General features: G+C 42.2%; 1 protein-coding gene across 2 annotated transcripts in view; it reads right to left on the bottom strand.

Annotated features, from left to right (window-relative positions):
- Window positions 1–27,853, bottom strand: part of PDE8A (phosphodiesterase 8A) — a 180,799-nt gene that overhangs the window by 16,594 nt on the left and 136,352 nt on the right. The window contains exons 18-22 of one of the 2 annotated variants that reach the window (XM_007990257.3): window positions 24,834–25,051; window positions 22,927–23,059; window positions 19,770–19,937; window positions 9,242–9,371; window positions 6,785–8,140 (exon numbers count right to left, since the gene is read on the bottom strand). In XM_007990257.3, coding sequence (XP_007988448.1) covers window positions 8,034–8,140; window positions 9,242–9,371; window positions 19,770–19,937; window positions 22,927–23,059; window positions 24,834–25,051 — 756 coding nt within the window. In that variant the 3' untranslated portion in view covers window positions 6,785–8,033. Of the gene's footprint in view, window positions 1–6,784; window positions 8,141–9,241; window positions 9,372–19,769; window positions 19,938–22,926; window positions 23,060–24,833; window positions 25,052–27,853 lie in introns of those variants that run through there. The other variant, XM_073013077.1, reaches the window with a different exon arrangement.

Raw genomic sequence — 27,853 nt, 5'->3', positions numbered from 1 at the left:
TCAGTATGAAAATAACTGTGGGTTTTTCATACCTGGGATAAATCCTATCTGGTTGTCAAGTGTAATTCTTTTTACACATTGCTGGATTCTATTTGTTAATATTTTGTTGAGGATTTTTGTATCTAGGTTCGTGAAAGATATTGGTCTGTTATTTCCTTGCCATGTCTTTGTCTGGTATGTGTATTAGGGTAAGTCTGGCCCCATATAGTGAGTTATAAAGTATCCCTTCTGCTTTGATCTTCTGAACCAGATTGTAAAAAAATGTATAATTTCTTACTTATATGTCTAACAGAATTCACAAGTAAATCCATTTGAGCCTGGCATTTTCTGTTTTGGAAAGTTACTAATTATTGATTTTATTTCTTTAATAGATATAGGCCTATTCAGATTGTTTCTTGTGAGTTTTGGTAGAATGTCTTTCAAGGAATTGGTTTTTCCTTTCTTTTCTTTCTTCTCTTTCTCTCTTTTTCTTTCTTTCTTTCTTTTTTTTTTTGATACTGAGTCTCACTCTGCTGCCCAGGCTGGAGTGCAGTGGCATGATCTCAGCTCACTGCAACCTCCGCCTCCCAGGTTCAAGCGATTCTCCTGCCTCAGCCTCCGAGTAGCTGGGATTGTAGGTGCCCGCCACCACACCCAGCTAACTTTTGTATTTTGAGTAGAGACAGGGTTTTACCATGTTGGCCAGGCTGGTCTTGAACTCCTGACCTCAAGTGATCCACCTGCCTCGGCCTCCCAGTGTTGGGATTACAGGCATGAGCCACCACACCTGGCCGAATTGGTCCTTTTCTTCTAGGTTATCAAATTTGTGGGTGTGGAGTTTTTCATAGTATTCCTTTATCTTTTTAATGTCTATGGGATCTGTAGTGATACCCTCTCTTTTGTTTCTGATACTAATAATTTGTGTCTTCTTTTATTCTTAGTAAACCTGGCTAAAGGCTTATCAATTTTGTTGGTCTTCTCCAAGAACCAGGTTTTGGTTTCATTGACTTTATTTCCTGTTTTTAATATCATTTATTTCTGGTCTACTTTTTTACTATTTCTTCAGTTTATTCTGGATTTCATTTGCTCTTCTTTTTCCAGGTTTCTAAGGTAGAAGCTTAGATAATTAATTGTATACTGTATTCTTTTCTTTTTTTTTTTTTTTTTTTTTTTTTTTTTTTGAGACGGAGTCTTGCTCTGTAGCCCAGGCTGGAGTGCAGTGGCCGGATCTCAGCTCACTGCAAGCTCCGCCTCCCGGGTTCCCGCCATTCTCCTGCCTCAGCCTCCTGAGTAGCTGGGACTACAGGCGCCCGCCACCACGCCCGGCTAGTTTTTTGTATTTTTAGTAGAGACGGGGTTTCACCGTGTTAGCCAGGATGGTCTCGATTTCCTGACCTCGTGATCCGCCCGTCTTGGCCTCCCTAAGTGCTGGGATTACAGGCTTGATATACTGTACTCTTTTCTAATATACACATTCAATGCTATAATCTTCCCTCTAAACACTGCTTTCACTGTATCCCACAAATTTTGGCAAGCTGTGTTTAAATTTCATTTAGTTTAAAATATGAAAATTTCCTGAGGTTTCTTCTTTGGCCCATATGTTAATTATGTGTGTGTTTTTGTTTTTGTTTGTGACACAGGGTCTCACTCTGTTGCCCAGGCTGGAATACAGTGGTGCCATCATGACTCGCTGTAGCCCTGACTTCCCAGGCTCAAGCGATCCTCTTACCTCAGCCCCCTGAGTAGCTGGGACTGCAGATGCGTGCCATCATGCCTGGCGAATTTTTGTATTTTTTGCTGAGACAGGGTCCCACTATGTTTCTCAGGCTAGTCTTGAACTCCTGGTCTCAGGTGATCTTCCTGCCTCAGCCTCCCAAAGTGCTGGAATTAGAAGTGTGAGCCATAGTGCCCAGCCCTAGAAGTGTGTTCTGTAATCTCCACATCAATCTTTGTTTTCAATCTTTTACTAATATAAGTAGGGCTGCCATAAATAATTTTGTAGACTATTATTTCCCACGTGTGCATATCTTTAGGCTAAAATCCTGGAAGTAGAATTGCCAGGTCACACTGCATGTACATTTACAATTTGGATAGATTTGGCAAATTTGTAATTAGGTTATACTAATTATACTCATCTGCCATGTCATTTCCACACATTCTTCCCCCGCCTCACCCCCACCACTCCCCCCACTGAGACAGAGTCTTGCTCTGTCACCCAGGCTGGAGTGCAGTGGCACGATCTTGGCTCACTGCAACCTCTGCCCCCTGGGCTTAAGCAATTCTCCTGCCTCAGCCTCTGGAGTAGCTGTGATTATAGGTGCCCATCACCACACCTGGCTAATTTTTGTATTTTTAGTACAGACAGGGTTTCACTATGTTGGACAGGCTGGTCTCAAACTTTTGACCTCATGCTCTGCCTGCCTCGGCCTCCCAAAGTGCTGGGATTACAGACTTGAGCCACTGCAACTTCTTATTAACATACTATATTATCAAGCTTTTTATTCTTTACTCATCTTAAAGGCGAAAAATATCTCAAATTGGTTCTAATGTGCATTTCGATTACTATCAGCGAAGTTAGAACCTTTTTTTTTTACTTACAAACTTTCTGTTCATAACATTTTTAAATTTTTTCTTCCGTACTGTTCATTTTCTTAAACATTTTAACAATCAGTATTACGGAAGTAAACTTTTATAAAATGAATTATAAACATTTCCCTGCTTTTGACATATTGTGATTTGTCACATAAAATATTTTGATTTTTATTGTTGATTTTTAAATTTTTTTCATATGGCTTGTTTTCTGTACTACTTTTTCTGCTTAAAATATGTGCCTGTAGTCCCAGCTACTCTAGGAGGCTGAAGTGGGAGAATTGTTTGAGCCTGGGAGGTAGAGGCTGCAGTGAGCCTGACTGAGCCACTGCACTCCAGCCTGGGCAACAGAAATCTGTCTCGGGGGGGAAAAAAAAAAAAATCCTAGCTGCCTTGGCCCTAGCTACCTTTAAAAAAAATTAATGTACTCACCACTAGACTTAATAAATGTTAACATTTTGCTGTGCCTACCTTTTTTTTTTTTTTTTGAGACAGTCTCGCTCTGTCGCCAGGCTGGAGTGCAGTGGCACGATCTCGGCTCACTACAATCTCTGCCTTCCAGGTTCAAGTGATTCTCCCACCTCAGTCTCCCACGTAAGTGGCATTACAGGCGCCCACCACCACACCAAGCTAATTTTTTTTTTTTGTATTTTTAGTAGAGTCAGGATTTCACCATATTGGCGAGGCTGGTCTTGAACTCCTGACCTCAGGTGACCCACCTGCCTCGGCCTCCGAAAGTACTGGGATTACAGGCATAAGCCACCATGCCCTGCCTCTGCTTTATTATTTCAAAAATAGAAAATATACATAGTGCCCTTTGAAGGTCTTCCCAGCACCAGACCCCTCCCCAGCCTCCAAAGGTAACTGCCATTTTCAAGTTGGAGTATATCCTTCTGGTCTTGATCAGAGTCCTTAATTTTGAGACTGGAGAACTCCCCTAGCCGGCTTAAGCGAAGGGATTTATTCAGTGCAAGAGCTGAAAAAATAGACCCTTGACTGTGTTTCCTGGAAAGTCTCCTTAAAATCACACCTCAGGCTGGGCTGCCAAAGTTACTGCTGAGGCTCCAAAGCCTTGTTGTTTCTACCACAATCAGGAAGCTGTCATTATAGCTGCTGGGTCTAGAATGGCATTTCTGACATTCAAAATTAATGCCCCAATGTGGACCTTTGCTTTTTTCCATTTATGACTCAGTTCTAAATCAGTCTTGGACAAATGCCATCTGACAAGTGAATCTAAATTAGATATAAAAACCTGGGTGCAAGGGAGTTTGGAAGAAAGGCTTTTCACTCTCTGTGTGTACACCAGGAGGCTAGGCAGTATTGTATAAGCCAGTTCACAGTATTTGTAAACTTCCTGAATATTTAAATTTTAATGTTCCTACTATTAATTTCTACATGAGCATTAGTGTACTGGGTATTCAAAAAATTTACATAAACTATATCATAGTGCAATTTTGCCTTTTCATCCAGTATTATTAATCTTTCCCCCAGTTAACATCTGTAGCTCTGCTTCATTCTTTTTCAGTGCTCTACAGTTTACATATTAGTTATTTGTTGCTGTGCAACAAATTGCATTAAAACGTAATGGTTTAAAACATTTGTTATCTCAGTTTCTGTGTGTCAGAAATCCAGGTGTAGCTTAGCTAGGCTCTTTGGCTCAGATTCTCTTGTAAGGCTGTAATCAAGGTGTCTCCTGGGAGAGTGGTCTCATCTAAAGACTTGACTAGGGCAGGATCTACTTCCAGCTCACTCACGTGGTTGCTGGGAGGATTCAGTTCCTTGCTGGTTGTGAGTTGCAGGCTATCATTAGTTTCTTGCCATGTATGTCTCCACAAGGCAGCTCACAATGTGGCAGCTTGCTTCATCAGAGTAAGCAAACAAGAACATGATGTCACCATCTGGTCATGGGTAGAACAGTTTCCCCCTGAAACGTCAAAATGTGACTCCATGTGGAAATAGGGTCCTTCCAGACGTAATTGGTTAAGGATTTTGAAGTGAAACCAGCCTGGATTTAGCATAGACCCTAAATCCAAGGACCAGTGTTTTTATAAGTAGAAGGGAAGACACAGGTCCCACAGAAGGCAATGTGAAGATGGAGGCAGAGATTGGGACGATGCATCTGCTAGCCAAGGAACATGAAGGATTGTCAGCAGCACAGGATGATTCCTCTCTCTGGGCCCACAGAAGGAACCAACCCTGTTGACACCTTGACTCCAGCCTTATAGTCCCAGGAAACATGAGGCAATAAATTTACATTGATTTGAGCTACTGAGTTTGGTTTATATCTTTTGTCATATGCTACCTTTTTTTTTTTTTTTTGAGACGGAGTCTTGCTCCGTCGTCCAGGCTGGAGTGCAGTGGCATGATCTCAGCTCACTGCAACCTCCACCTTCCTGGTTCAAGTGATTCTCCTGCCGCAGTCTCCTGAGTAGCTGGGACTACAGGCACCCGCCATAACACCTGGTTAATTTTTCTATTTTTAGTAGAGACAGGATTTCACCACATTGGCCAGGCTGGTCTTGAACTCCTGACCTCATGATCTGCCTGCCTCGGCCTCCCAAAGTGTTGAGATTACAGGTGTGAGCCACCATGCCCAGCCTGTCTTTTCTCAGCTTTTAAGTATTTCTCTTTGTGCTCAATGGTCTACAGCTTCACTTGTGTGGATCTGTTTTATTTATACTGCTTAGGATTCAATGTGCCGTTAAATCTGTGGACTTGTGTCTATCAAATCCTGGAGGACTCTGTCCTCCTCCAGATGGTGTCTCTCCCCATTCTCCCTTCTGGATCTCCTAACTGGACATATTTTGAAGTGTTTCTTTCTATTCTCATATTTTATCTTTCAAATTTTCCATTTTTCTCTCTCTGTGCTGTATTCTAATTGAGTCCCTTCATTGTCTTCCAATTTACTAATTCCCTCTAGTTACGTCTGGTCTTCGGTGACACCTAGACTTTGAAGTTTTTTTGTCTGTTTCAATGACTATATTCATCATCTCTAGTCTATTAATATGGTTTTTTTGTCAAATCCATTATTTTTAAACTGTGTTGGTTTAGTTTCTTTTTTTTTTTTTTTGAGACGGAGTCTTGCTCTGTCGCCCAGGCTGGAGTGCAGTGGCGCCATCTCAGCTCACTGCAAGCTCTGCCTTCTGGGTTCCCACCATTCTCCTGCCTCAGCCTCCAGAGTAGCTGGGACTACAGGCGCCTGCCACCACGCCCGGCTGATTTTTTGCATTTTTAGTAGAGACGGGGTTTCACCGTGTTAGCCAGGATAGTCTCGATCTCCTGACCTCGTGATCCACCCGCCTCGGCCTCCCAAAGTGCTGGGATTACAGGTGTAAGCCACCACGCCAGGTCTGGTTTAGTTTCTTTTTTGCTTATCTGTTTAAGCATGTTAAGCCTACTCATCTTAACGTCTCTTTCAGATTATTTGATAATTGTTACCAGTCTTGGTGATGCAAATTCCATATATTGCATACACTGCTATGTCTGCCTCAAGATGGTTGAGTTCTTCGTGTGCTTCATTTCCTTTTTCCTTTGCACCTGGGGAGGGGACAGAACTGTCTTCCCCACTTCGTCCACAATTACCATCCCAGGTCAAATGTCTTAATATAGGACAAAGCCTTTGTTTCCTTAAACAGAGACCCCAAAGGGCTTGCCCTGTCAGCCCTCCAGTGTCCTGACATCTCTGAATGGGTACCTGGTACCCAGCACCCATCTCTGAGAGCCCTCTGTCAGTTCTCCAGTGTGCCTCTCATCTCTCAATACCCATTCAGAGGTACCAGGCAGTGAACTAAGGTTAATTCTGAGAACTTCTCAACATACTCATATGGCCCTGTGTGACCTTGAAAAAGTCATTTAACTACCAATCTTTTCTGTAAAGTAGGGAATATTATTTATTATTGAGAGATAGGGTCTTGCTTTGTTGCCAAGGATGGAACATAGTGGCATGATCATAGCTCACCGCAGCACTGAACTCCTTGGCTCAGGCAGTCCTCCCACCTCAGCTCCTAAGCAGCAGAGATCACAGGTGCATGTCACTATGCCTGGCTAATTTCTAAATTTTTTGTAGAGATGAGGTCTTGCCATGCTGCCCAGGCTGGTCTTGAACTCTTAGGCTTACAATGTGCTGAGATTACAGTCATAAGCCACTGTCCCTGACCTTTATTTAAAAAAATAAATAAGTATTATGAAACAAAGAATTCTCCAAAAAGATAAAACATGATTTCTTAAAAAGAAATGGTTTAATTTCATTTTTATGTGGGAAAAAAACCACAAATACGAGTTTAAAATGAAATGACAAACACATTGACATGTCAAGTGTCATTTTTTATGGTATTATGCTTATTCAAAGTGTGAAGGTACAGAACCTCTTTATAAATTTCTGGCATCAAAGATTCCCACTGAAGATAAAAACAGGTTGGTTATAAAATGTCAATTCATTAAATATACCATTTTTGTTCTTTGTTTTTATAAGGAATATTTTGTAGAAACAGTATAAAATAGGGTAGACGTTTGGAATTCAATTATAAAATTTTAGAAAACAGTGTTAAGTCCTAATTTTTCTTTGCAAACCAAGAAGAGTCTAATTTTACCTTGGGGAGGTACCTGTGAAGTTCAGTAGGCAGCTAGAGCTATTTCAGAGCCCTGGGTTCTATAGAGTAGAAGCAGCCTTCTTTAGTGCTTAGAAAAAGACCCCAGCTTTTTCCAATTAGCCTCAATCAGAAAAGTTTAACATACACGAATATTTCTATAGTGCAGTAAAAATGTCATTTTATATTAATTTGCATTATGAAAATAAGTCTGTATACCAAGTAATGCATAATGAATATGAATCATGTAAATTTGGTCATGGTATTTGAAGTTGGCTTTGGCTTTGAACTATTTTTGAATTCACAGAAAATACTGAGCTTTTAATAAAATAAATAAAGCATTTTAATTGATATTAATAATCAAGTTCAAATTTTCTTTTAATTTTTCATTTGCTACTCAATTTTAAAAGAGAAGTCACTCTCAGTAGTGTTCCAAAGTGAGTGATTGCACCTTCTATGATGTGAAAAAGTTGCTAAAGATCCTATTGCCATTAGCCGTTCTTAAGTGCTGAACATAACTGAGAGAAATTGTTTGCGATAGACATGCTCTGTCACTGGCAGGAAATCCATTAATACCCTTTGCAGGGGCACTCCAGACCTTGTGTTTTATCAGAAAGCTGATGCAAACCATGGTCTTCATGTGCCTTTCTGAAGAGCTCCTGCAGCAGGCCCAGGCTATAGTGGCCAAGTCTCACTTGACAGTAATGGCATCGGATGGTGGCTGCAGAAGGTTACTGATGTCCCCGTGGGTTTTCACAGGCTATGCAGACCAGGGGGCTGTTCTGCCTAATACTGAAAGGACCAAGGAACTCTGGCTGCCCTCAGGAATTCCAAATGACCAAAGGAACAAAGCTTCAGGGCTCTGGGTGGTGTCTCCCGCTATTCAGGAGGTGGTCGGAGGCTCCGCAGCTTCATTTCGTCCAATCCTTTCCAGTATTTAAAGTTGTTGTCAAGATGCTGCATTAAATCAGGCAGGTCTACAAAGGCTGGAGAGAAAGATGGGAATGTGATATCCTTTCACAGCCTCTGTTTACATTTTAGGCTTTCTACTAAGAGCATTTTAAAGAGTGAGAGATGGGAGCAGGCATCTGCGTGAGGCTAAACAGACCCAAGCAAACACACCCAGCAGCTTCAATGAGCTGAGCCGTGGCTGACTGAAGTTGGCTGACCCTATTCTCAATGCCAGCACCTCCTCTATGACCACCTGCTGAGCTGGTAACTGTGGTAAATAAAACAGAAGGTGGCTAATCTGCTTAATTACCATTAAACAAGCACCTTTGGGCCTGGGTGTCAGAAAGCAACATGTAGTGTGCCCCCCACCTGACGGCCTGGCCCTTGTGTGCTCGCTCTCCCTTCACGCAGGCTTCACATACACCAGCATCTCCTTCCACCTGCACCACATGAAGAACGTGCAGCCTGGGAATGCACACGTCTGGTCTGTCCCAGAGGCAGTGAACTGCAGAGCATGCAGTCCTCCAAAGCCGCAGCTGTCTCCACTGCTTCAGTCCTTCTCCCCAGCCGCCTACCCCTGTTCTACGGCCTTCTTGAGACACGGGTTTATTTCCTGGACATTTATCAGCCCTGTAGCCCCTCCTCCAAGATGCAGCCCTCAGGACAAAGATGACCATGGAATATCAGTTCTCTGATATTTTTTTGATAGACTCCTGTGCCCCACCTGAAGTTAGAGGAGGGTGACATGCATCAGTCAGAGACAGACCAGTCCTTCTGGTCTTGTGTAGAGTGAGGCCGGGAGAAGCAGGGGATAGTGGAGGGCAAAGGGCTGCTGTAGAAACACCATGGATTTTGGAGCCAGCACGATTGGTTCTGAACCCTAGCTGCTCTACTACAAGCTGTGGGGCCCCAAATTCAATCCCGTCATCTATAAAACAGGCATAAAGATGCCTAAGCCTGTGGAGAGTGTTAAGAAAGAACACCCAGCCCGCAGGGGCCCTCGGTGATGGTTCGCTTCTCTCTAGTTCTTGAAAGCCCAGGCCCCAAATCATATTCTAAATGAGTCAAATGCACTCCTTCATAGTGGTTCCCTATTATCTAGAGGAAAATATGCTATTTTAAGGAGGATTTCTTACCATCCCAAGCATCAAACATGTCTGTGATGAAGTAATCAATGAAAGAGATTTGGGATTTGGGGATGCTGCAGGTATTTCTGTCAAAAACTGGCATTACCACAGGTAAGTCCTGCTGCTTCTCTTCATCAGTCTGCAAAGCAGAAAACGTCATGATCAGGAGATCCCAGCACCTGGTTCCACTCCACCTAGGGGCAGCCTCTCCCCCACGGAGAGGTTCTCCTGGCAGCCTAAGGTGGCTTGTCACAGTGTGAAGCCAATCGCCACCTCACCCAGCCAAACCACGTCTCATAACAGATACCAAGTTGTTCTCAGAATGATGACTACTCCATGTCAGCGGGGTCGGAGGACACCCCAACTCAAGCCAAACTTTAAACATCTGGAAGCCTCCTTGCAGAAGCTCCTCAGGTAAGATCCCAAACATTTTCTGTAGTCAGCCACTGCTCTGTTGTTCCTACTGACCTAAAGAAACTGAGGCAAAATTAACATACAGAGTTTATTTGGGCCAAGGTTGAGGCCAGCTGCTCAGGAAACACTGGACGTGTTCTGCAGAATAAAGGAGATGCTCTAGTTTTTAAAGAAAAATGAATGAATCAGCAATTATAAAAGTTTTAAGGAATTTTTACTGTACTGGTTTATTAAAAGAACACTGATTAGTAATTGGCTATATACTGTTGAATGATAGGGTATGAATTATGGCATTGTTAGGTTAATTTATGGCTACTAGCTTAGAGTCCACAGAGCACGCGATTACTTAGGTCAGTGTGGGGAGTGAGGCGTAACTGCTGTCACATTTCAGTGCCTCTCTGGGCCTGACAACTAAAGGGGGCTCACGTTCCTCAGAGAAAAAGATCCTTTCTTTTCTCCTGTCACAGTGCAACTGTCCTTCCACCCAGCTTGAAGTGTCCCCATACAGGGGCCATTTCACAGGGAAAGGCCTATAGGCTGCTTCTCTTCTATGGCTGTATTATTTATTTGAAAAGGTTCTGAACACCCTTGAGATCCTGGATGTTAAAAAAAAAAAAAAAAAAGCTCTGAGTATTTATATACTTTAGTCAAACTCTTCCACATCTTCAGGATTCCAGAGAGACTCACAAAAAACTAAAAACATAATTAAGAACCTGAGGAAAAAGGCAAGTGTCCTGTTCTTTCTTTGATAAGGTCTCATTTTGGCCCAACAGTGCTGGAGAAAAGGGTGAGGTAAGGCCCATGGGGTGGTAAAGAGGCACTGGAATGAGGCTAGAAGTCCTCAGTGCATTCTCTAGAGGCCCCTGTGGATGTTCAGCGAGAATCACCACAAGATCCCTGCTGTGCCAGGGCACCTGTGCTGGGAGTCAAGTGAAATGGTGGGGCAGGATGAGAACAGGGCGAGCACAGATGGAGTGAGGTAGGAGTGTGCTGGGGGGAGCAGCTCTTCTAGATGGGACCCTAGTACATGTGTGGGGCTGGGTGGAGGGGATGGTGGCTGTGGTGCTGAACACTAGCCTTTCTCCCCAGTGCCGGGGCTGGAGTGGGTAGAGCCAGCCCTCTGGGGGTCACTCTGGGAGGGCCTGAGGTGTTGGGCCGGGTGTAGTAAGGAAGATGGGAGAAGGGTAGCTGAGTGCACAGAAGAAAGGCTAACCACTGAAGTCTCGTCCCACTGTTGGCCGCTTACAAGACGTGTCTTCTTGTAAGACAGTCGTACTTCTACCTCCCAAATGGTCAGCAGAGTTCACCCCATCACAGCCAGGCTTCTGGGGGCTGGCGGAACCCACTCACAGCTCCTCCCCTTAGCCCTTGCTCCACAGAGCCTCACCATGGCTGCAGCGCCTCACCAAGAGCACTGCCATGCTTGCACTCACAGGCCCTCCAGGAATGCCAGGTCAGAAAGTTCTCTCATCCCAGCATCTCTCTACCCCTACCACAGCTCTACAGCACCAGCTCCGGCACTTGCATGGGGATCCCCAAAGTCACGGACTCCACTGCCTTTCTTCTGTGCACTCAGCCACCCTTCTCCCATCTTCCTTCCTACACCTGGCCCAGCACCTCAGGCTCTCCCAGAGTGACCCCCAGAGGCCTGGCTCTACCAAGTAGTTGTGCACCTTGCCCTGTGCACAACAACTCACTCCAGCTCTCCATATGGGCTCTCTACTTGAGGGAAGCAGGCAAACCTAGGATGGCACCGTACCTAGCACAGTGCCCAGAGGTGCATTTACGCTAGGTAAGTGTTGATGGTGCTGGAGTCACGTGCCAAGAAAGAGGCCCATGCTTCCTGTTTTCAGATGGACAGTGCCAGACTGTGGGACTGGGCAAAAGCCAGAAGTAAGAGCTCCTGCTGTTCTCATGGTTTAGAATATGGGATTCACGTGCTTTGGTAAGAGAAGGAGTGGGGAACGCTGGCTCAGCATCCGCTGGCTGTGGTGAAGGCCCTGCTGTTGGCCACAGGCTGGCAGCCTCAGTGCTGTCTCAGAAAAGCAGTCAGCCCTACATGAGTCTCTGCCATGGTACAGAGAGGAAGGGGTGGGGGGCGCAGGGAGGGCCTTGGGTTCACAGCCCATGGGCCTGTTCAGCTAAAACAGCAGTGCCCTGGGTGGGGCGCTCTCCTGATGTACCCTTCCTTGGTCATGCTAGACCCTAAACCAGCTCTCTCTGGGCAGCCATGGCAAAGGCTTCGTTAGCTCAGCCAGTCAAGTCATCCAGAGGCGTCTGCTCTCAGGGCCTGCCCTCCCTATTCACATGGAAGCAGCTGGCTGGCTGAAGGTCAGTGAAGACCCTCATGCTTAGATTTCTTCTCTTTGGCCCAGTGTGACAAGTGCATGGAGCGTCCAGGGCCCCCGTTCCCTCCCGGAGACCACTGTTTACTAAGGAGACCAGCAAACTGTGGCCCATGCCCTCATCTAAGTCACCAGTGATAGCTCCACACCTATAGATGCTTCCTTTCTGTGACCCCACCTGAAGGGCAGGGTCTACAAGTTTCACATTTCACCACTATGCCCCAAGCAAAAATAAGATTGTACACCTGGCACAGAGCCAGGCAAGTGGTACTCAAGCTCCACTCCCCATGAAGTCAAGCAGCCCCAGTCAGAGAGAAACCACAGATGCCTCTTCACCTTGCTTCAGGCCCTGGCACTCTTGGTATCCATGCCATTCAAGAGAGTGGGTGGCTATAAGGAGTAAACTTGCAAACCTAATCCCACTGAATACAAGAAGCAACTGTGTCTTAATGACTTTAAAACCAAAGCCCGACCACTGGAGTAACATCAGTAATATGGTGGACTAGGAAGCTCTAAGTCCTCATTCCTCCATGAAAACATCTCCATGAAACAAGAGATTGGCTAAAATAACCTTACAAGGGACTCTGGAAAACAGTCAAATTCTACAGCAAACAAGTAAATGCCCATTCAAGAAAAGTCACATTCAAAACAGTAGGAAACTTAAGGGTATTTTCACTCAGCCTTGCACCACTTCCCCAGCGTGGTACAATCTTGGTCCGGAGGAGGCAGCAGCCCAGTTTCCAGCTGTGTCCCTTGAACTGGAGGGAGCAGAGCAGACCTTATCTGCAACATTCTGACAAGTCTGTGGGCTGCCTGAAGGATTAGTCTGTTTCACTTAGCTCCCAGGTAGAAAAGCAATTACTACTACTCAGGAAAGCTGCAGGGGGATGACAGATATGGATGCCTAAAAACAAGAGATTATGAGCAACAGATGAACAATAGATCATCTAAGGCCCTGAGGATAACCTCAGACAAAACACTTCGGGAAATTAAGACGTTCGAAAGCAGCTATGTATATAGGGGAATTAAGAAGGGTATGTATATGCAGACCCAGGCAAGACAGACTCATAAAACGTTTGAGAAAACTTAAAATTTTCATGATGGGTTAATTGTTAGGCTCAGAGACAGTTTCCAAAGACTAAGTAGGAGAGGTGGCTGTTTTTTAAAATGCCTAATTTTCAACAAAAATCACAAGGCATACAAAGAAACTAGAAAATATGGTACACTCGAAGAAAAGAAACTGTCCCTAAAGATGTACAGGCACTAGACAAAGACTTGAAAACAACTGTCTTAAATATGCCCAAAGACCTAACAAAACAAAACAAAACAAAACAAAACAAAACACACACACAGACCAGGAACTATAGGAAATGACAGGTGAACACAGTGAGAATATCAGCAAAGAAAGAAATTATGAAAAGTAACCTAACAGGCCAGGCACGGTGGCTCACACCTGTAATCCTAGCATTTTGGGAAGCTGAGGTGGGATCACCTGAGGTCAAGAGTTTGAGACCAGCCTGGCCAGCATAGTGAAACCTTGTCTCAGCTGGGCATGGTGGTGGGCACCTGTAATCCCAGCTACTTGGAAGGCTGAGGCAGGAGAATCACTTAAACCCAAGAGGCGGAGGTTGCAGTGAGCCAAGATGGCACCACTGCATTCCAGCTTGGGCGACAGAGCAAAAACTCCATCTCAAATTCGAAGGTTGAAAAATACAAAAAAACAAACTTCACCAGAGGGGTTCAGCATCAGATTTGGGCAGACAGAAGAAAGAAAGAAGAACGAAGAAAAGTGAATAGAACCTAATGAACTTATGGGAAACCATCAAATGGACCAATACACATCTTATGAGTCCAGCAAAAAGAGGAGGAGGAGAAAAGGACAGAGATTATTTGAACCTAGAAGTTCAAGACCAGCTTGGGCAATATAGTGAGACCCCATATTTGAAAAAATCTTGGCCAAAAAATGCCATATTTTGGGAAAGATATGAATCTACAAATCCAAGAAGCTAAATAAACTCCAAGTAGGATAAACCCACAGAGATCAATCTGAGGCACACTATAACCAAACAGTCAAAAGACAGAGGATCTCGAAACCAGTAAAAGAGACGAGACTCATCACATATAGGAAATAATAAGATGATCTGCTCATTTCTCAGCAGAAACCTTGAAGGCCAGAAGGCAGTGAAATTATATATATAAGTGCTAAAAGACAAAAAACTGTCAACTGAAAATTCTGATTCTGGCAAACTGTCCTTCAAAAGAGGGAGGAATTAAGACATTCATAGATAAACATAAGCTGAGGGAATTCATTACCATTAGATCTGACCTACAAAAAATGCTAAAGGAAATCCTTTAGGTTGAAATAAAAGGAAGCTAGACTGTAAACTTGATATAAAGATCTCTGATAATGGTAAATACATGGGAAAATATAAAAAGCAGCATTTTTACAATTTTGGTTTGTAACTTTGCTTTTAAAAATGCATACAAAATAATTTTAAATGTTAATGGGCATATAATGTATAAAGATATTATTTGTGACATTTTCAAAATGGAGTGGGGTGGTAGAGCTATAAAGGAGTTCGTGTATGCAATTAATGTTAAGTTGATACCAATTTAAAACTAATTGTTGCAACTTTAGGTTGTCCTAGGCAATCTCTATGGTATCCACAATGAAACTATCTATAGAAAAAGGGAATCAAAATGTGCCATTACAAAATATCAAATAAGCACAACAGGAGGCAGTAATGGAGGAAGAGGCACAAAAAAGCTGTAAGACATACAGAAAACTAACAAAGTAGCAAAAGTCTTTCCCTATTAGTAATTATTTTAAATGTAAATAGATTCAACTCAAAAGCCACAGACTGGCAGAATGGATAAGAACACACAATCCAATTACATTCTATCTACAAGAGAATCACTTTAGCTCTCAACACATACTTAAGTTGAAAATGAAAGGATGGAAAAAGATATCTCATGAAAATTATACCCAAAAGAGAGCTGGGGTGAGTATCCTAAAAGACAAACTTTATGTCAAAAACTGTTACAGGCCAGGCGCGGTGGCTCAGGCCTGTAACCCCAGCACATTCGGAGGCTGAGGCAAGCGGATCACCTGAGGTCAGGAGTTCGAGACCAGCCTGACCAACATGAAACCCCGCCTCTACTAAAAATACAAAAATTAGCCAGGCATGGTGGTACGTGCCTGTAATCCCAGCTACTCAGGAGGCTGGGGCAGGAGAATTGCTTGAACTTGGGAGGCAGAGGTTGCAGTCAGCCAAGATTGTGCCACTGCACTCCAGCCTGGAACGACATTAATAAAAGGGTCAATTCATCAGGAAGATATAACGATTATAAGCATAAGCACCAAATACCAGAGTTCCAAAATATATGAAGCAAACATTTATAGAACTGAAGGAAGAAACAGATACTTCTAAAATAATGCTTGGAGACTTCAATACTACACTTTTATAATGAACAGAACAATGAGACAATAGAGTTTGAACAATGCTCTAGGCCAAGTGAACCTAACAGAATGTATAGAACATCCACCCAACAACAGTAGAATATACATTTTTTTCTCAAGTGCAAATGGAATATTCTCCAGGATATAACATGATAGGCCACAAACAGTATATATTTTAAAAGGTAAAGTCATACAAAGTGCCTTTTCTAGTAACAGTGAAATGAAAGCAAAACTCAATAATGGAAGGAAAACCGGGAAACTCACAAGTATATGGAAATTAAATAGCATATGCTTTGATATGGTTTGGATGTCTGTCCCCTTCAAATCACATGTTGAAAAATAATCCCCAGTGCTGGAGGTGGGGTCTGGTGGGATGTGTTTGGGTCATGAGGGCAGATCCTTCATGAATGGCTTAGTGCCCTCCCCATGGTAATGAGAGATCTTGCTCTGAGTTTACAGGTAATCTGGTTAAGAGTGCGGCAATTCCCCCTGCTCTCTTGCCATGTGATATATCTGCTTCCCCTTTTGCTATGATCACAAGCTTCCTAAGGCCGTCACCAGAAGCTAAGTAGATGATAGTTCCATGCTTGTACAGCCTGCAGAACCATGAGCCAAAATAAACTTCTCTTTATAAATTACCAAGCCTGAGGTATTCCTTTATAGCAATGCAAATGGACTAATATACTCTTAAGCAACCAAGGGATCAAACAAGAAATCAGAAGGGAAATTAGAAAATACTTTGAGACAAATGAAAATGAAGCACACTATGCCAAAAGTTATTAGATGCAGCAAAAACAGTGATAAGGGGGAAATTAACAGTTGTAAATGTCTACAAGATTTTAAATCAACAACCTAACTTAACATGTTATGGAACTATAGAAAGAATAAACTAAACCTAAAGCTAGCAAAAGGAAGAAAATAATAAAGAACAGAAGTACACAGAAAACAGAAAAACCAATACAGAAAAATCAACAAAACCAAAAGATAATTTTTTGAAAAGATCAACAATATTGACAAATCTTTGGCTAGATGGACTAAGAAAAAAAGACAAGACCCAGATTACTAAAATCAGAATGAAAGTGGGAACATGACTCCAGGTTTCACAGAAATAAAAAGGATTGTAAGAGAGTACCATGAACAATTGTATGCCGACATAATGACTAAATTCCTGGAAATATGCAACCTACCAGGACTGAATCATAAACAGAATCTGAATAGACCAATGACTAGCAAGGAGATTGAATCAATAATCAAAAACCTCCCAAAAAAGGATGGTTTCACTGGTTAAAGTCTACCAAACATTTTGAGAGGAATTAATATCAATCCTTCTCAAACTCTTCCAGAAAAATTGAAAAGGAAGGAAGTACTTCCTAACTCATTCCATGAGGCCAGCTTATCCTAATAACAAAGCCAGACAAAGACACTACAAGAAAATTGCAGACCAATATCCCCTGTAAATACTGATGCAAAAATCCTTAATAAAATACTAGCAATCCAAACTCAGCAGCATATTAAAGGATTATACACAATGACTATGTGGAATTTACTCCTGAAATGCAAGATTGGTTCTGCACATGAAGATCAATCAGTGTGATATACCACATGAAGAGAACGAAGGGAAGAAAACACAGATCTAAAACAGTAAATTTTACCATAAAAAAAGAAGAAAAAAGGAACTGCTGAACTGCTTCCCAAAGTGGCTGTAGCATTCTATGCATCTATCACAGATGCATGCATTCCAGTTGCATCTTCAACATTTGGTGGTGTCAGCCTTTCCCATTTTTAGCCATCCCATTGGGTGTGTAGTGGTATTTCACCACTGTGGTTTTAATTTGAATTTCCCAGATGACTAATGATGTTCAGCACTTTTTCATATGCTTATTGGTCTTTCATAATAGCTTCTTTGGGGCAGCGTCTGGACAAATACTTGCCCATAATAAAATGGGTGGTTTATCTTTTATTACTGAGTTACAGTTCTTTATATGGATACAGTCCTTTCAAATACAGTTCTTTATATATCTATGGATACAGTCCTTTCAAATATAATTTGTAAATATTTTCCTCCAGTATGGCTTGCCTGCACATTTTCTTAGGTGTGTTTGAATGAGCAAACTTTGTAAATTTTGAAGAAGTCTAATTTATCAAATTTTCTTTTTATGGTTGTTGCTCTTTTTATTGACACAGTCTTGCTCTGTCATCCAGGTTGGAGTGCAGTGTACAATCATGACTCACTGCAGCCTCAACCTCCTAGGCTCAAGCAATCCTCCTGCAGCTGGGACCACAGGCATGTGCCACCACCACACACCACCACCACAGGCAACTAATTAAAAAAAATTTTTTTTCTAGAGATGAGGTCTCATTATCTTGCCGAGGCTGAGTCTCAAACTCCTGGACTCAAGTAATCCTCCCACCTTGGCCTCCCAAAGTGCTGAGATTACATGTATAAGCCACTGCACCTGGCTGGTTGTTGCTTTCTGCATCTAAGAAATCTTTGTCCACTTTCGTCACTGTAGATATTCTGGTATGTTTCCCTCTCAAAGCTTTATGGTTTTAGCTATTGTATGTAGGTCTATGAATTTCTCTATGGTATGAGATAGGAGTTGTGGTTCTTTTTTTTTTTTTTTTTTTGCATAGGAATATCCAATTATCCTAACACCACTTGCTGAAAAAATTTCACATTAGCCACTGATCATACAAATGTGATCTGTTTCTTGGATTTCTATTCTGTCCCATGGTTATCATCATGCCAGCACCACACTGTCTTGATTATTTTAAGTTTTGAAGCCAAACAGGGCATATCTTCCAACTTTTTATTTTTTAAGTTTGACTTGCTTATTCAAGGTCCTTCTCATTTTCATATTTAATTTAGAAACAGTCTGTTGATTTCTACAGAAAAAAAAGTCTGCTGAGATTTTGATTGGGATTGCATTGAATTGAAAAAACCAATTTGGGTAGAAGTGAATGTTGTTAGCACTGAGCCTTCCAGTATGTGAACATGATACGTCTCACTGTTTATTCAAGTGTTCATTAAATTTTTCAGCAATGTTTTATGGTTTTCACTGTAAAGTTCTGGTCATCTTTTATTAAATTTTTTCCTAGGTAATTTTAATTTTTTAATTTTCTACTGTAAATGGGACTGGGCTTTTGGTTTCATTTTCCAATTGCTGGTTGCCAGTACATAAAATACAACTCACTTTTGTATATTGAGCTGTGTCCAATGACATTGGTAAGTCAAATCCACTTATTAGTGCTAATAATTGTTTGTATATTCCTTAGAATTTTCTACATAAAATCATGTCACCTGCAAACAGAAGCAAATGTATGTCTTACTTTTTTTCTTTAAACCTCTTTCTCCTCTGTCTATTGCAATGATGAGGACCACCAATACAATGCTGAACAAAAGAGGTAAGAATGGGCACCCTTATCTTGTTTCCAATCTTAAGAATGTATTCAATATCTCATGCCATTAAATATAATGTTAGCTGTATGTTTTGAGACAGGGTCTCACTTTGTTGCCCAGGTTGGAGTGCAGTGACATGATCATGGCTCACTGCAGCCTCAACCTCCTGGGCTTCAAGCAATCCTCCTGCCTCAGCCTCCCAGGTAGCTTGGGACTACAGGAGTGCATCACTATGCCTGGCTAACTTTTAATTTTTTTGTAGAGACAAGGTCTCACCATGTTGCCCAGGCTGCTCTTAAGACTCCTGGGCTCAAGTGATTTTCCCACCTTGTCCTCCCAAAGCTAACAGCACTTTAAAGATGTTCCAGTGTCTTCTGGCCTTCATAGTTTTTGATGGGAAGTCAGAGGACGTAAGAATCACTGTTTTCTTATAAGTAATGTATCGCTTTTCCTCTGGATGATTTCAAGATTTATCTTCACCTTGTTAGCTGCTTGACTATGACACATCTGACATGGTTAAGGTTCACTGGGCTTCTTGAATCTGTATGCATATGCATATGCCCTCCACCAGATCTGGAATAATCTTGGCCAGTATATTTCCTAATATTTTTTTTCTGCCCCAAGAGAGATTTTTTTCTACTCAGAAAGAATATGAAGACCAGATGACTCCTTTAAAGTACTTTCAGGAAAAAAATCATCAACCCAGGATGCTATATCTAACAAAAATATCCTGCAAGAATAAAGGGAAAATAAAAATATTCTTAGAGAAGAAAAAAAATTTGTTACCAATAAACATGCAATACAAGGACAGAATTTTGTTTAGAACCCTGTTTCCTTGTGTTAAGTCCATTATCTTGTATGATTTTATGGGTTTTAACTCTCTCTCTCTCTAGAAACTTCAAAGAGGCAGCATCTTACCTGCGAAAAATATTCTTCTGAAATGCGTGCAGCCCACTCAATGCAGTACTGCAGGGGTCGGCAGGGATTGGACACATCAGCACATTTAATCAGCATTCGTTTGATTAGAGTCCGGTTCTCTGGAGTCCTAAGCATAGTGTTTATCATTTCCTGATTTTTATCAGTTTCCTGAAACATGAGTGGAATTCAAAGCAATCAAAATGGGACCCTTGGTGCCAAGCCCTCTCTTACTGGTCTGTCCCACTGTAAGCACAAAAAGAGCACTAGTCAGGATAAGGATCTCATGAAACAGTGCCAAGGATATTTGAGCATTGAGCTTGGCCTCTCATTTTACACAGGAGAAAACCAAGGCTCAGTGATATTCCAACAGGACCTAGAAGTGGAGGGTAGCACTAGGGGTTGGTATATCTGCTGTTCCCCTTTTCCTTGCCTCTTTCTTCTCTTCCTCTCACTAAATCTTTCTCACCGTTGCCTTTTTTTCTCTTCCTCTCTCTCTCTCCCCCTTGGTAAGAACTCAAAGACTGGTTTTGTCTTTTATTTTATTAAAAAAGAGAATGAGCTGAAAAAAATAAATTTCTCTGCCCTCACAACAGATGGGCTCTTGTAGCCCAACAGGCTCCCTACTACTCAACTCAGTCCTGTGACAGGGCAGATTCCCAAGATCACACCTAACATTTTTGATGTATAAATGACTTAACAGTCATTCTCTGTTGATCTGCACTCACAAGAAGATCTAATGGTAAGCATGAAAAGTACTATTGATTACATTTTACAAATGAGGACACTGAGACTCAGGGAGGTGAAGTGACTGTCCAAAGCAACCAGCTGAGCCAGGATAAGAACTTAAGGTCTGCCTTTAGTCCCAGGCTGCCTTCCACTCACAGTACCATGTGCTGTCTGCATCACAAGGATCCCCACTGGATATGGATCAATTTATGATGCAATAGAACCACTATTTGTAGGCTCTCTGAAGAGAATTCAGCTTAGAGGGTATTGGGGCAGAGGGCAATGAAAAAGACCAGAGGCAAGCAGGTCTCCTCAGTCTGATTCCGTGCCCATCAAGCAACCTTCCAAAGGAGTTAAGTCATATGATTTCAATATGCAACAGCAGTAGCCTAAGAAGGCCTGATAGTCCCAGCTCAGAGGGAACAGATCTGCCATCAAGATGGGCAGGTGCCATCCTGACTCTAGGCTTCCCACGCTTCCTGGAGAGTGCCAAAATGACTACTACACCAGTGACACTTCAGTAGCTCTTGTCGCTCCAGGTTTCCACTGTGACCAGCTCTGTGCTGACACTTCTTTCTTCAGATCCATTAATACCCGCAGTGTGACTATAGTTTTGTACTGCCAGCCTGGAAACTATTTTCTTTTATCTTCCTTTCTCCTGCTCTGACCCACTGGATATTGATTTTCAGTCTCTCAGAAGTAACCCCCCGTACCGACAACAGAGATGAGAACTATAATGTTAAGTGGAGCAGAGAACTCAGCTAAGTCTAGGGGCTGTCCAGACTAGACAGAGGAAACCAAGTCTGTGAGGTGTGTGGTTTCCTTCCGTGGCATGAAGTCAGCCAGGAGCGGTGGCCAGGTGACAATCAGCCCTATCCAGAATGACAGGGCAGGAGGCAACAAAAGAGGCTGGTATAGGCACCTTTGTGTTAAAAGTCTTTGGAAAGAGAGTGAAGTCAGGGGCAGGCTGACAAACAGAGAGAACAGGAAAGGGTGAGGAAACAGAGTTCTCAACATCAGGTTAAAACAAAGTAAGTGTCATGGGGTAATATGCTAGAAAGCCAGGGGGTAGACAAAGGCCACGGCCAAACAAATGAGTTGCAGAAGTAAAATGGAGTTAGAAGTCAAGGAATTGTGATCCTAGCCTGCGAGGATAAGTCATCCCTGTGTGTGGCAAATATCTCAGGATGGTGATAGGAGCTGGGGAGGAGGGTGGTACAGAAGACTGTGAGTTGCTGCCAACATGTACAGTAAATGTGGGCCTCAGAGGAAGAAGGTTCATGAAAGAACATATTCTTTAAGTTGCTGATGACATAATCTAGTATAATAGGCACCAGTTCTTAAGCGCCTACCATGTACCATGCTCATCAGTACTATGCCTTGAGACTTATTATCCCCATTCTACAGATAAGCAAATGATGGGAGCTTGGGCCTGTGTGCTTCCTCAGCTGGAGTCTCCTGACTAGTGAGAGGGTTAATGTTATCCTTGCCCAGCAATTGTTGTGGACTCCATGCCTCAAATGTAGAAACAGGGGCAACAATAATGTCACTCTTGTGACACAAATACAGTGTCCTTCTCAATCCACACCCTCCTCTAAGTGAGGACCAAGAGAGGATAGCTGCTGCTACCATGACATGTGCCCAGTGGGAGTGGCTGGAAAGAGATGTCAGGGACTCCAACTGATCACAGAATGGCAAAGAAGGGAGGGGGATATTAGTGAGAAAGGGTGCGGGAATAGCTTACCTGTCTAAAGTTAGCTTATCTAAAATCTGACCTTCCTTTCGACTTTTCCCATCTAGTTGGATGTGCTAATTTTTTTCCTGCCAAGTTTTTGCACTTTAAATAATTTTTTAACCAATAAAAACTAAATTCAGTGAGCCCACTGTGATGGTTAATACTCAGTGTCAACTTGATTGGATTGAAGAATACAAAGTATTGGTCCTGGGTGTGTCTGTGAGAGTGCTGTCAAAAGAGATTAACATTTGAGTGGGTGGGCTGGGGAAGGCAGACCCACCCTTAATTGGGTGGGCACCATCTAATCAGCTGCCAGCAAATATAAAGCAGGCAGAAAAACGTGAAAAGGAGAGACCGGCCTAGCCTCCCAGCCTATATTTCTCCCATGCTGGATGCTCTCTGCCCTCGAACATCAGACTCCAAGTTCTTCAGTTCTGGGACTCAGACTGGCTCTCCTTGCTCCTCAGCTTGAAGACAGCCTATTGTGGGACCTTGCGATTGTGTAAGTTATTACTTAATAAACTCCCCTTTGTGTGTGTGTGTGTATATATCCTATTAGTTCTGTCCCTCTAAGAGAACCCTAATATACTCACTGAGGGAACCCTTCTGTGGCTGATATCATGGCCCATGTGTCTCCATAACCCAACAGTACTAGGGCCCCAAACACAGGTTCTCTTTGCAGTAAGTTTCCCTTACCCCATTTTCTTCTAGCGTTGCCAAGGGTTTGTTGATGCTGTTGACAAATTTGTTGACATGCTCAAAGTGTTTTGTCATTTCCGTGGCTAAGACCATGTCGATAATTCCCTGGCGCAGTGTCCGATAGTCATTCCTGTTTTCGATGACAAATTAGAGGCTGCTACAGATTACTGATCCAGACCAGCCAGGTACTCCTGAAAACAATCTGTTATTCAGATTATGTGTCCTCTGCAGCTATAAATCTAATGCCGCTGAAAGTCACAAGGCACATTTTAAAAAGATGTGGAAGTTATGGGTTAGTGCCTAGATCGTTAGCAAGGAGAACACAAACAGAAGTTAAAACCAAAAGCTATAGGCAAAACTTTATAGTTGCAGTGTTTATCTTGTCAATGTAGAGATCTGTGGTTAGAAAAAATATACCCCACATGGAGGTACCTTGAGCCCCAACAATTTTAGTGTCCATAGAATGTGAGGACCAATCTTTTGATAGCTTGAGAAATCATAGGGAGTACTTGATGCCTCTATCTCTAACCCTTACTTTTAGTTTAGTACTTTAAAAAATTCATTTCTTGAAGGGGTATGAATGAATATGAAATAAAGTCTCTATTCAACCCCTTTTCTGCAGCTGAGTAGAAAACTTTCCCTAGAAAGTTAATAGGGTCTCATGTGGTTTTCCATTGATAACTGATGTATCTATAAGCAAATATAAATAGAAACTACTTTAACTCCACCTCTGAAATCCTAGAACATGGCACAAGGGAGTTTTACAAAATCAAGAATCCTCTTCTTTAAAAATCCAAATTAATAAGTATTCTTCATGACACAATGTTTTTTCCTTCTTCAACTGAGTTTCAACTAAGTTACCAAACACTGTGGCACTGAGGGCACAGTGACACATGACCCTTGTGACCTTACAGAGCTTAAGAATCTATTCAGACATTATGCAAATAATTAAAAAATAATTAAGAAATGTGATATGTGCTATGAAGAAATCTGGGATTGAATAATTAGATGGTTTAACTTAGCATGAGAGATCAGGGAAGGCTTCCCCAAGGAAGTGACATGTAAACAGAGACAATGCCAAGGAGATGTACGCTGAGCACGGGAGGGCAGCGTGGAGTGCTTCAGGGAGATAGATGACTGCTTCTCTTGAGTCTCTAAGAGCTCAAGATATCGGCATTATACTTCATCTTGAAACATCAAGACACAAAATGGCTGAATCTTAAAAACACTGTGCTAAGTGAAAGAAGCCAGTCACAAAAGATCACACATTGTGTATGATTCTATTTACATAAAATGTCCAGAACTGGCAAATCTACAGAGACAGAAAGTAGATCAGCAGTTGTCTAGGACTAGAGTTGGGGGAATGGAAAGGAACTGCTCATAAATTTGAGGTTCTATCAAAGGGGTAATATTCTAAAATTGAATATACTATGAATTGCACAACTCTATGAATATACTAAAACCACTATGAATATACTAAAAACCACTGTACATGTTATTATTTTGAGACAGGGTCTCGCTCTGTTGCTCAAGCTGGAGTGCAGTGGTGTGATCATGGCTCACTGCAGCCTCAGCCTCATGAGCTCAAGCAATCCTCCCACCTCAGCCTCCCGAGTAGCTGGGACTACAGACACAACCACCGAGCCTGGTTAATTTTTTTTCCTTTTGTAGAGACAGAGTATCCCTATGTTGCCCAGGCTGGTCTCAAACTCCTGGGCTCAAGTGATTCTCCTGTCTCAGCCTCCTAAAGTGCTGGGATTATAGGCATGAGCCACTATCCCCAGCCCACTGTATACTTTGTACACGTTAAATGGGTGAACTGTATAAGATGTGAATTATATTTCAACATAGCTGTTTAAAAAAGACAGAGAAGGATCAACACACTCCCCAATCATTGTTCTTACCTCTCCATGTTTTTAAATATATTGCATTTATCATCTCCAGTGGTCAGCTGGAAGGCCAAGGCCGCATGGTGGCTCTCCAGCACAGCAGTGTCATTGTACAAAATGGCCAGCTCACTTCCAGCATTACACAGGAAGGAGTTGGTTCTCCCAGGGTGATCCACATCATGAATGGTGGCTGCAATGAGTGCAGCGACCTCATCAATTGGATCTAAAGTTTCCTGAAAACAAGATAGCTTTTAAATACAGGGGTATGACACTGAAGGCAAAGAAGCCTTCTGTATAGTTTTCTTTCTCCCCTATTACTTTCAGGTAAGAATATTTCAGATTTCTAAGAAAAGCATACTACGTGAGCAAATCTAGTTTTCCTACCTCCACCCTGAAACAGTTATATTTCTGCATAGTTTTGTTAGTCTCACACAAGTTAAGGACTTACCAAAATACAGGTGTTCTCAACAGATAGGAGTCACCTCCTCAGCCAGTCTTTCTCTAGACCCATCACAAAAAAAGTCCTTAGTCTGAGATATTGACTTAGACCAACATAAACTAGTATTAATAAAGGAGAGAAACAATTTTAAATAAAATTTAAAATAGGCACCACTTACATTAACTGGGAATTGCCTTAGTTTTCTTCCCCCTTTTAGTGCTATCTTTGTCAGGTTGATGTCAGAGTTTTGAGTTTGACAAAATGATCTGGAAGTTTTCCATCTTTTTCAAGGCTCTGAAAAGGTTTATGTAACATGGAAAAACTCCTTAAAGGGCTAAAGAATTCACCTATCCATCTGGGTCAGGAGCCAACTTTTGAAGAAATTAAATAATAATTTAAAAATTACTATGTTATTGGTCTCTTTTTTTAATACTTCTTACATCAATTTAATTAAAACATTCCATTAAAACTATTTTAAAGCTTTTGATTTAGTACATATGTGGGCGGTACTTCCACTATTTTCTGCTTTAAATTTGTATATTTTTTTTTTTTTTTTTTTGAGACGGAGTCTCGCTCTGTCGCCCAGGCTGGAGTGCAGTGGCGCAATCTCGGCTCACTGCAAGCTCCGCCTCCCGGGTTCACGCCATTCTCCTACCTCAGCCTCCCGAGTAGCTGGGACTACAGGCGCCCGCCACTGCGCCCGGCTAATTTTTTTCTATTTTTTAATAGAGACGGGGTTTCACCATGGTCTCGATCTCCTGACCTTGTGATCCGCCCGCCTCGGCCTCCCAAAGTGCTGGGATTACAGGCGTGAGCCACCGCGCCCGGCCTAAATTTGTATATTTTTGTGTCTTTATATCTTAACTAGTTTGGCTAGAACTTCATCTATTTTCTTGGTTATTTCCAAGAGCCACACTGGATTATCACTTTGCTCTTCCCATGTTCTTTTTCTTCCCTTTTTGAAGTAATTAGGGCATTTAAAACATAAACCTTTAAATATATAACTGACTTCATTCTATAGGTTTTGATAGGTAAGTTTCTCATTTTTGTTGTTTTCTAACTAATGTCATTTTGGTTTTATTTCTTTGTTGATCCCCAAATTATTAAGAATATTTTCTCATTTGTTGTAGCTGACATTTTAAATTTAACCGTTATTCTATTTTGTTGTGTTGTGGTTAGAAAATATAGCTTATGAAGTTTAGAAGTTCAACACATTGTGTCCCAGTATAAGATCATTTTTGGAAATACCCTACAGACTCTTGAAGATGTTTAGCTAATAAATCAGCCTTGCAAATTTATTTAAATTGATTTAAATTAAAATTCAGTAATTTAAGTGGGCAAATAGTATGGTATGTGAATTACATTTCAATAAATGCTCTTTTTTTTGTTTTGTTTTGAGACAAGAGTCTTGCTCTGTCGCCCAGGCTGCAATGCAGTGGCATGATCTTGGCTCACTGCAACCTCCACCTCCTGGGTTCAAGTGATTCTCCCGCCTCAGCCTCCCAAGTAGCTGGGATTATAGGCCTGTGACACCATGCCCAGCTAATTTTTCTATTTTTAGTAGAGATGGTGTTTCACCATGTTAGCCAGGCTAGTCTCGAATTCCTGATCCATTTGCACTGGTCTCCCAAAGTACTGGGATTACAGGTGTGAGCCACCATGACATTTCAATAAATGCTCTTAAAAACTGTTTTCAGTTAGCTTTCTAAATATATATTTGTACGTTTTCTATAGAGTACTTTAAAAGCAATAGAGCAAAAATTGGGTTCTTTATATACTGAGCCATATTGACACAGACGTCCCTCTGTTGTTACTTGTTTTCGTAATTTAGAAAACAGTCCCTCCTCTGGACACCTGTTTTACCTACAGTCTGATTTGATTTTTTTCTGGAAAACAAACCAACAAAAACAGAAATAAGAACTAGAGGGAGCAGGGAAAGTTCTGAGAAGGTATACCCTTCAAGGTGAGGAATGAACACTTGTTCACTTCCTCTGTGTGCCAGATGTCATCTTCTACTTTGCTCTCTGCCAAATGCCAGTCCCGTGATACAAAGAAGGAAATGCGGGCAGGAGCCACTTGCCCTGGCCCTGCATGATTGCAGTCATCTAGGCCCCAGCCAAGGGAGCAACAGGTCAAGGGCAGAAGCTTCAGAAACTAAAGTGGTTTGGCATGGCCCAAAAGTGGCCTGTGACTGAGGTAGAAGAGAGGAAATGATGAGAGGAGCTCCTTGTTGAGGTGAATGTGGAGAGCTATAGAGGTTAAAGTTTAAATCCTGAGGGAGGTGGGAAGCTGCTCCTGGGAATGACAGTGTCAGGTGTGCTGTTTCAGAAAGATCACATTGGCAGTAGGGTAAGGGCATTCCATAGGAGGCAGGGTAGGCAAGAATTCCAGTTTGGAACTGCCCAGATGGGAAAGGATTGCAGGGGGCCTCACTGGGACAGCAGCGAGAGATGAATCTGAGAACATTTAGGTGTGACAGGAGGCAAGGTCAGATGATCAACCAGATGTTGGGGGTTGAGGAGTGGAAAGAACCAAGGATGACTCTCGGTTTCTAACCTGGGTATCTGGTTGGATAATGGAACCCTGGATTAGGTAG

This window comes from Chlorocebus sabaeus, chromosome 29 (assembly GCF_047675955.1).
Source record: "Chlorocebus sabaeus isolate Y175 chromosome 29, mChlSab1.0.hap1, whole genome shotgun sequence".
NCBI lineage: Eukaryota > Metazoa > Chordata > Mammalia > Primates > Cercopithecidae > Chlorocebus > Chlorocebus sabaeus.
This window is presented reverse-complemented; position numbering and strand designations above follow the sequence as displayed.